The sequence below is a fragment of the Cibotium barometz genome, chromosome 2 (assembly GCF_041138505.1).
Source record: "Cibotium barometz isolate CiBa-2024 chromosome 2, ASM4113850v1, whole genome shotgun sequence".
Classification (NCBI taxonomy): domain Eukaryota; kingdom Viridiplantae; phylum Streptophyta; class Polypodiopsida; order Cyatheales; family Cibotiaceae; genus Cibotium; species Cibotium barometz.
In genome coordinates this window covers 53,410,937-53,420,047 of record NC_141047.1, presented here as the reverse complement: position 1 = coordinate 53,420,047, position 9,111 = coordinate 53,410,937, and the positions used below count along the sequence as shown (strand labels likewise).

The 9,111-nt window shown below is 38.8% G+C and overlaps 1 protein-coding gene across 1 annotated transcript; it reads left to right on the top strand.

Moving 5' to 3' along the window:
* Nucleotides 1-7,123: 7,123 nt before the first annotated feature.
* On the top strand, nt 7,124-8,129 carry LOC147641233 (uncharacterized). The gene is made up of 2 exons (XM_086811930.1): nt 7,124-7,163; nt 7,816-8,129. Exons 1-2 carry the CDS (start codon nt 7,124-7,126, stop codon nt 8,127-8,129), a joined length of 354 nt encoding a protein of 117 aa, XP_086668056.1.
* The last annotated feature ends 982 nt before the right edge of the window (nt 8,130-9,111 follow it).

The following is a 9,111-nucleotide window of genomic DNA, read 5'->3' as shown; positions in this document are numbered from 1 at the left end:
CATCCGCAACTCCAATTGGGGCTTCTCCTCCAGACTCAAGCTAGGATAAGTAATCTGCCACTTATGACTAGCCGTGGGGTGTGCACTATTGTGAACTCAAATTCTTGGAGTATTAATATCCGTCTTGCTAGCTTTCCTACTAGACTTTGCTTATCTACCAAATACAGCAAGGCAGAGTGATCTACATGGAAGGTAGATTTATTACCCTATGATAGGTAGTGTTGGAACTTGGTTACTGAGTAGATCATACCAAGGGCTTCTCTGTGTGTGGTTGAGTAGTTCTGCTCAGCTTTAGAGAGCATTCAACTGGCATAATAGATAGGCCGGAACCATTTCTTCTGGACCTCTTGCATTAGCACACTTCCAATTGCAACATAATAGACATACAAAGAGATGAAAGGGTAGGTACCGGTTTGGAGGTTGGACCACCGGTGCTTCTCGCAACATGACCTTAAGATGCTAGAATGCGAGGTCGTTTTCCTTTGTCCAATTGAAATTTTACTGCCTTAATTGCTTAGCCAGAGGTTTTTTATCTATACCATTCTTTGATTTAAAGGGACTACTACATGGGCAAGGTATCTGAGCATTCAGTTGTGCCATCTGACTTGGCCCAAAAATCTTCTAAGATCTTTGTCATTTTTTGAAGGTTGGGCTTTCTTGATTACCTCGACCTTGGTCGGGACGATTGCTATTCCTTCTTTGTAAATAATGTGGCCTAGTAGCATTCTGCTTTGGATAGCAAAGACACATTTGGCTGGGTTTAGACTTAATCTAGAGTTTCTACATTTGGCCAAGCACAGCTATAGATGCATCAAATGTTGAGATGTTTTACTAAAAACAATGAAGTCATCAATGAATACTCGCATGAAGGAGGTCACGAAATTGGTAAAAATTCCTAAACCATGCGCTGAAATGTGGTAGGAGCATTCTTGAGGCCAAAGGTCATGACGTTTGATGTAAAAGCTCCCCATTTTATGATGAAAACTATTTTGTGCCGATCTTACGGGGCCATTTATACCTGATCATATCCACTGAACCCATTGTAGCTTCAAGAGAAGAAATCTTTGAAAGAAGTGAGCAACACCCAAACCTCTTCTTAAAACTCAATGTCCAGCTTTGCACTTACCTGGATCATTTTGGGGTCATTATCAATTCCAAGGTTCATTTCTACGAGTTCATCCTCTTTGATGCTCTTGGAGTATCTAAGATCTTTGCTAAAAGCTTTTTCTACTGCAATGAGTTGCTGCAGGCTTGGAGAAGTGTTGTCCTCAACCAGAGCATCATAAAAATCTTCTTCTATTTCTGGACTATATTCCTCCGTCTCCCTGGGGCAGATTGATCCTTAAGAACCTCATCCTTGTGGGTATTTCTTGGTCGATATCTATCCATTATCTGGAATACATCAACCTCAAACATGCTAATCAAATGAGCATTTTGTTGGAGATACTCCTCCCCCTCATCGAGGTTTAGCCCTTCGAGCATGTTGACTCCTTCGGCTACTTCAAGCCGGGTTGTTTTTTCCACATTTCGCCTACTGGCAATAGAGATCTTGATTTTCTTCTTACCATGTTGGACAGTAATCATATCCACACCAATATTGCTTGATCCATGCTTGGCAAAGCCAGGGTATGCTGAGCAACATTGGATAAGCACCTTTGATATCTTCCATCCAAAGAACCACAAGTGCTATCTGAAAGCTGTATCTGGACACCACGAGTGTGAGCTCACGGATTAATCCAAGTAGTTGTACTCGTCGTTTGTTTTTACAAGGACCAAGGTACATGGAGAATTAATAAATCACTAAAATAAATCAAAGATACCATAGCAAAACTCAAGATCATAAAATCAAGGAGGAACACAAGATTGGGTGCAATCTCCCCCCTCATGCATGCAGCTCCACTTCCATGACGAGTATTTTGAGAATTGTATTCAATAAATAGCCCCAGTAGCTATTAATAGTTGTGCGTAGAAATTTGGCTTCCTTTTTCCACTTTGGGTTTTGCTTTACATATTATTAACCGTCTCAATGTTCCTAAGGTTTGTACATATAAAAACCTTTTCCCAAATATAAATGCTAATGGGCCTTTACACATGAAAGAACCTTGTGTACATTTGCATATATAATAATCTTATGCACATTCGCACATTCCATTAAGTTGATTTCTTCATACATTAAATCAAGATCAGTATGCATTAAAAATATGATAAAATATAAACCTATAACAATCCTCCTATTAGGGGAAGCAATTGTCCTCAGTTGTGTAGAAGAAAATGCTACAACAACAAAAACTTGTGTGACACCTAATTGGTGACCCTTGCACTCATCATAAAATCACAAATAATAACGCAAAATAATATGATATAGACAAGATCCCTTATGTGTGACACATGCACTGCTCATCACCTATTTCTATAAACATATCCTAATTAATTGCCTTGTGCAAAATGAGACAATGGCCATCCTTAAAGGAAGAATAGTACAAAACTACTCAAAGCTTAAGTAAACAAGAAAATGACCAAAATCTGAGCATAGTAGACATTCTCTTAAAAAATCAACAACGTGATGAGAGTTCATCTTAATGGAAAGAATATGCCTCCTCTTGTTGTTATAGCCATTTTGGGGTAATATGCATAATTCAATCCAATAAAAGAGAAATATGAGAAAATTGGAAGGGCAAAAACACATAAAAGGGTAAGAGTTACTTAAAGAAGGATTCAAGGTTTGACGAAGATGTAGTGAAGGACTCAAACAAAGATGAAGGGCATGTGACGAGGAAACCACAAAAAAAGGAATGAGTGGGAACGTTGCGCAGGCTCAGGTAAAGGGCTCGAAGACTAAGACTTTTTCCACGTGGCCCAAAACTAATGGAAAGTGCATAATGTGGTGCATTTAATGCCAATTAATGCTATATTTAATTTTGTATGTTGTCACTTTCGTCATCGTGGGCCTACCGTCCACTGTTGCTTCTGTGTCTTCGTCATCGTCTTCATCTTCGTCTTTGTCTTCACAACTACGTTGTTGCTTTCGTCTTGTCGTCTTCATCTTTGTCTTCATCCTCACAACTATGCCATCTTCTGAGTCATTGTCGTCATCTTGTCATCATCATCATCATCTTTATCTTTGTCCTCACAACTATAGTGACGTGCATTGGGTTTTTGGTTGATTCCATAGTTTTCGGATTTCTCTATCGGTATTCGCTATTGGGGTCACCTTTCGATTTCTATGTCATTTTCATGTTTCTCTAAGATACGACCTTTGCATAGGTGCCCGACTAATGTAGGTAGCTCAAAAAACATTGTATCTACCAAAGCAACCACAACAACGTGTTGGGAGGTCATTCCACTAGCAATTATACTCTCTATCGTGCTTTTGTGGTTGCTTTGGGGGATAGAAAGTTTACGAGATGAGGCCCCTTCTATCTACAAAAACTACCACAATAATGCAAGGGGAGGGAAGTCTACCAACAAGTACGTGTAGTGTCGTATTGTTGTGGTTTTGTTTTTTGTAGCAGAGAGAAATGCAAGACCGCAAGTCCTTTTTATCCCCCCCAACTACCTGCACCACAACGCAATGCTAGGTCATCCTACCAGAAAGTATACCCCATATCACGTTGTTATGGTCGTATCATTATTCGCTAAACATGATTTTTGTGAGCAACCACAACAACGTGATATAGGTTCTCTTTCAGCACAAGACTACTCCCTGTCGCGTTGTTATGGTCTTTTGTAATAAACATGCCTTATTAATAGAATTGTGTTATAGGCAAGGAAAAAGATGATGATGAACTTCCTTGGTATTATCTCCATCTGGATACAAAAGGCTTGTACATACTTCCTCTTGCTATTTTAATGTACAAAAAAAATTCAAAAGAGAAGCTTCATTCTATGCGGTCTACTGAGCGTTGATGCACACTTTCTGTGATCACCACTCTGAGTGTTTTTGTGCAACATTTTACCCTCTCTATGCTTGTTGCCTTTTTTCTTTTTGTGCTGCTCGATGTGCTCTATAAGGCCTCATGCGCTCCAATTCGCTTCTTATTCGTAATTTCTATAGAATCCTCCGGTAGAACCATTGGAATACTTCATGTAGACTGTTTGCTCTCACTTTCCCTCTTACGTGACTAGTGTGGTGAAAGTATGCAGTTCTTGCTTGATAATGAGACTTCTCCATTCCTTGTGTTGACCATATTGATGAAGTTCCGTACCCCTTCACAAAACCATGGTAGATGGCTGTATATTATGTGCTACAAAAAGACAATTATGAATGAAATGAGTTTTGACCTTATAATGCATGATGAGTGAAATGAGTCCTTTTGCTGAATGAATGAAATGAATTCTACCATATAATGCGTGATGTTTAATTCGCTCCATGGATCTTTCATCAATTTTCAAAATTTCTCGATGGTGACTTCGAAGATGTTAAGTTCATTCTTGTCCCAACGTTTCTTCTTGCACAAATGGAAGATCTTGTCTATGGATTTCCATACATCTGCCTTCTTCGTTCTTGCACCGCCATCATCCCCATAATCCTTTACTGCATTATGAAATGCCTTCCATTTCTCATATGACACTATAGTGCTCCTCCTCCCTGTTTTTACATTATGTTTATTGTTGGAAAGAAAGCGCCTTGCTTTCACTCCACCAATTGATTTCTTTGATGGTACTTGGATGCTCTTTGTTGACCTCTTTTCGTCGACTATTATCTTGGCGTTTTCCCCATGTGCAAGCCAATGACAAATAGAACTTTTTCCAAGGCTCTAATAGCCCTTTTGCTCCTGCATATAGGGAAGAGCTTCCAAGTAGATCCAATGTACATGAATACGAGTTTCTCGATTATCCTACACAGTGCATGTAATGTGCAGATATGCACTCTTGCAAAAGGAATATCTAGCACATGTTGGAAGTTGGGATCTTTCTCATGCCTCTTAGGGGCCCGTGACCAGTGTCTTTTGTCCATCCTACTTGCATGTTCCATGTAGTATAGGCCCCTGGGGTCCTTTACATTTCTAGCCTTTGAAATATTATACATACACTTTAGTGTTTTCAAGTCTCCTGAAATATAAAAGCAAAAGAAGTGTTATTAAATGCTTCTTGTTTAGAAGAATTGTTTGGGAATGCTTTTTGTGTCATTCTCTTAATACAAGCCATATCTGCCATATGCCATTCCACAGTGAAAATTCCTATATCTTCTACATGAAGTGTTTCTCATTTGTTTTGCCTCCTAATTGGTATGTCTATATTATGGAACACCCAATGGAGGGTATCATGGTCCTCTGTCACAACCTACATGATAAAATTGAAAGTGAGATTTCTTTAATGAAAGAGTTCATGAAACCAAAAATAAAAAGAATAAATTCATACCTCAAATGACCTAAGCCACCAAATATTGTTCTCTGATTGCACACTAAAATATCTGGGATTTTTTTTTGTATTCTGTTATCCAATGCTCTGTTCATTAATGTGATTGTTATTCTCTATGTTTTCCTTTGCTTCATAACTTCGCATTCATCAAGTTTGATAACAAACTTATGGACTCCTCTAGTCTCTACGAAGTTCATTCCAATAAATTGGACCATTGCCTTTTGTAATATTTTCAAATAAAAGAAAATATTGTTGGTCTTATCATATCTTATTTCTTCGCTGTTATTAAGGTAGGTGTATTCGATGTGAAAAGGCTGACCAAGCCAAGTTCTGATTTGCTCATTGAGCGCCACATGTTCTCTCCTAACATGATATGGTTTCGCAAGAAGTGTAGCCCAAATTTCATTTTCTTTGTATTTTGAGTGTATTAGCTTGAAAATGTCGGAATACCCCTTTCTCCCTATGCCAACATCATCAAGATATTTTTGTATATCAAGAGCTAACACCTGGCTTTTATTTGTAAACTATTCTATGAATGTTCATTGTACTTTCTTATACTTCTTCTCCTTGAGCATCTAGCCTACCATCTTTGAAGATAAAAGCATGGAATATTGTCTGGCTGTTGAATCCAATTTCATGTTTTCTTTATTTGGATGTAGGAGACACCTCAAATGAATTCGTCTTGTTATAAATTTACAAGCTACATGTACTAGATGTTGTATCATAGAAATGTAGAAGCTTATTTCCTTGCAGCTTATTGCCTTGCAGCTTGTATTCTTTTCTTGTCTCCACCACTTGGATTAAGCTGCTCTATGTTCCTCAGATTCCTTTTTCCTTCTCTCATGCCAATGCTTGTTGCTTTTACAAGTGCACCCTAGCTTCTATATTGTTTTAGATTGAGACTCTATTTTGCACAAGAACTGTGAACTTCTTTCTTGAAGAGAGGTGTACATTTGTTGCAAATGACTATACTCCAACTATGTTGCACAATTCAAGTCTTTTAGAACTCTATTCAATTGGCTTAGTGCATTGCAATAGCCAAGCAGTCCTTGGTGACCATCGCCAACATATCTAATCAATGAGGTTGGATTTGAGAATGAGGGTGTGCTTGAGGTTAGAGGATTATTTGGATACATAGATCCATCACACCATAGGCCTATATGCCTTGAGCTTGAAGCTCTCGTCTCTTCCTTCTCTCTTCCATTAATTGAAAGCTAGGGCTGATTTCTTTTCTTCCAAGGTGCATGTTCTTCTTCAAGATCAATATGCATATGATATGGCTTCCTCTTCTCTCCCATATCAACATGATGCTACTAAATCACAATGTAGCACAATGGCGAGCTTGCAATAGCCTGAGTTCACAAGAAATGCACTTGAATATCTAAAATGGTAGGGAAAAGTCACTAGAAGGGAAATCCTTCGCCAAAGAGGAAATAAACATGCTCAGAAAGTGCATTAATGAGAGCTCGTTTATCTATAGATAAATATTGTGCCTTTATTCCTTCGTATTTATTATGCACCCATAGGATGATGTTATATTCTCTTTGTTCTTGAGCATTTAAGAAGGGTTGGACCACTGTGTTGATTATCTCTCTCTACAAAAATACACAAAAAGGGTCAAAAATCCTTCCTTTTTCCGATTTTTGAGCCACAAAAAATAGGGTGATGTGGATTATCTTACAAGGCCCCAAAATGAGTCCCGATTTCCCCTAATGCATGCATGTGTGTGTGTGTGTGTAAATTTTTGTTAAGATTTTTTTTTATGGTGCTCCTCTTCCTAGCGACTCGTGCAACTATAGAAGGTAAGAGAATGTACATGATAAGGTGTGCTAATTCTGTTGATCACAACCATAGCAACATAGCCCCAAAACACAAGCTAAGAAAACCGCACATATGGTCTTTCCTGCTAGGCTATTGTGGTTCCGTGAGCTAGAACATAAAATAAAGAGTGAGCTATAACCCATGATCGTATGGGTTGATTTTTGACACGTGTATTTCATACATAGAAGATTGCTAAAAATTTTGAATGTCAGCTAGAAAATTAAATAAAAGTGACTCCAATGGGGGAGTCCATCGAAATTTGCATGTGGGGTACCCATCAAAAGGCAAGCTTGTTAGTAGAACACCTTTCATGCATGGGTTGCTTTCACATTATTTTTCTACTCTACTCTGGTGATAGTATTACCGTTGCAGTTCTCCCTTTTAATTTAGGCTTAACCAATAAATCGAACTTTATGGATGATAAAATTTGAAGGACATAACTGATGTTGATCTTAGAAGCTAAGGAAATGTCAAGTGAAATAGTGGGGGTAAGTAGCTAGCTAGCTAGAATATATTATCGGAATTGAGCTACAAAACATGACATTGAAAGCTAGTACTAAGGTGTGGGGTTTGGAAGGAAGGCGCTCTGAGAGGTCTGAAAAGCTCCACTAAACCAATGGTGCTGCTGCGCAGGTCGTGATATAAAGGCGGGCGAAACAGTCAATGGCGTCTCTGGTCACATGATGATGGTGGCACACGATGCTGAGAGCTTGACTCTGTCAGAATATCTGTGGAACAATTCAGTAGATTTACGAGAGGAGGCGGTGCAGACCATCTTCATTTCTGGCGTGGGTGCTGGGAACTTGAGCCCCGACTACTATGCAAATTATACGTTGCAAGATGCAGTGTGGCTTCGCGAGGTTGCACATTTGTGGAGACAGCTGAACAACACTTTAAGTGCTCCGGACATAGTGAGAGCGTTCACATATGTGCCATTGCATAATTAACAGGAAAATGTGGAAAAGCAGATCAAGATTCCTTTCTTTTATGCATCTTTTCTTTTTTGTAAGGATGGAAATAGATTTAAAAGGAAAAGAAAATGAATACAAAATGGCTCGGGCACGAGAACCCCAATGTCCACTCAAACACTAATCACTTACATAAATGTCCTCTCATGAAGCAGTCATACCCTTGGCTGTTATCTCATATCACACTTTTCTTTGGATGAATGAATCTTATATCATAAGCTCATGAAACATGTAATCTTTACTACAGCTCCTTGACATAACGGCCTTTACATAGTCACCCTATAATCATGCACGGGCGGGTAAGGGGCACCCAAGATTGTCGACACTCTGAACAGGTCGTCTTAAGAAAACCTAGCAAAAGGACCACTTGGAAGTCTCAGCATAATACCTACATTCTTTACATTAATCTTGTACAAGATAGTGGTCGCTATAACACACATGTAGCTTGCTAGGATATGGTACATTAAATACCCATTAGTAATGTCTTCTATCACATATCACAAACATGTGTGCTCCCATCATATTGGCAAACCACCAATAATGCCCTTTGTTTGCATAGATTTCAGCCTTTGTATGTTCACAATCCTTTTGTACCAAATATTAATGTCTAGCACTATCCCATCACTATGCAAAAACATGGTTGAATTCAGTTTCGGTATGCTTGCATCTTTCTAGCCTTCGGCAATCAATTTGTTGCTATGCTTAAAATCCTCAACAAAGGATCCATATTCATTGAATCTCACCTATAATCCTTGTTCTACCATTTGTCCACCAACACATGCCAAACTCTTTGTAATAGATGGCACATACAACATCTCAGACATGGTTTCCACTCTACCATCATGCATCCTCAAGGTACACTACTAACATGTGTAATAGGATGCTTCATATCATCACCTGTAGCAACATGTCCCTGAGTTTGTGTTCGCATCATGTTATCAAACTACTCTCCATGACATGT

Bases quoted from the DNA above. Each gene is read 5' to 3' on its own strand.
- LOC147641233 (XM_086811930.1), top strand. From the start codon at position 7,124: ATGGTGCTCCTCTTCCTAGCGACTCGTGCAACTATAGAAG. The intron at 7,164-7,815 runs GTAAGAGAATGT...GCTGCTGCGCAG, and splicing joins GACTCGTGCAACTATAGAAG to GTCGTGATATAAAGGCGGGC.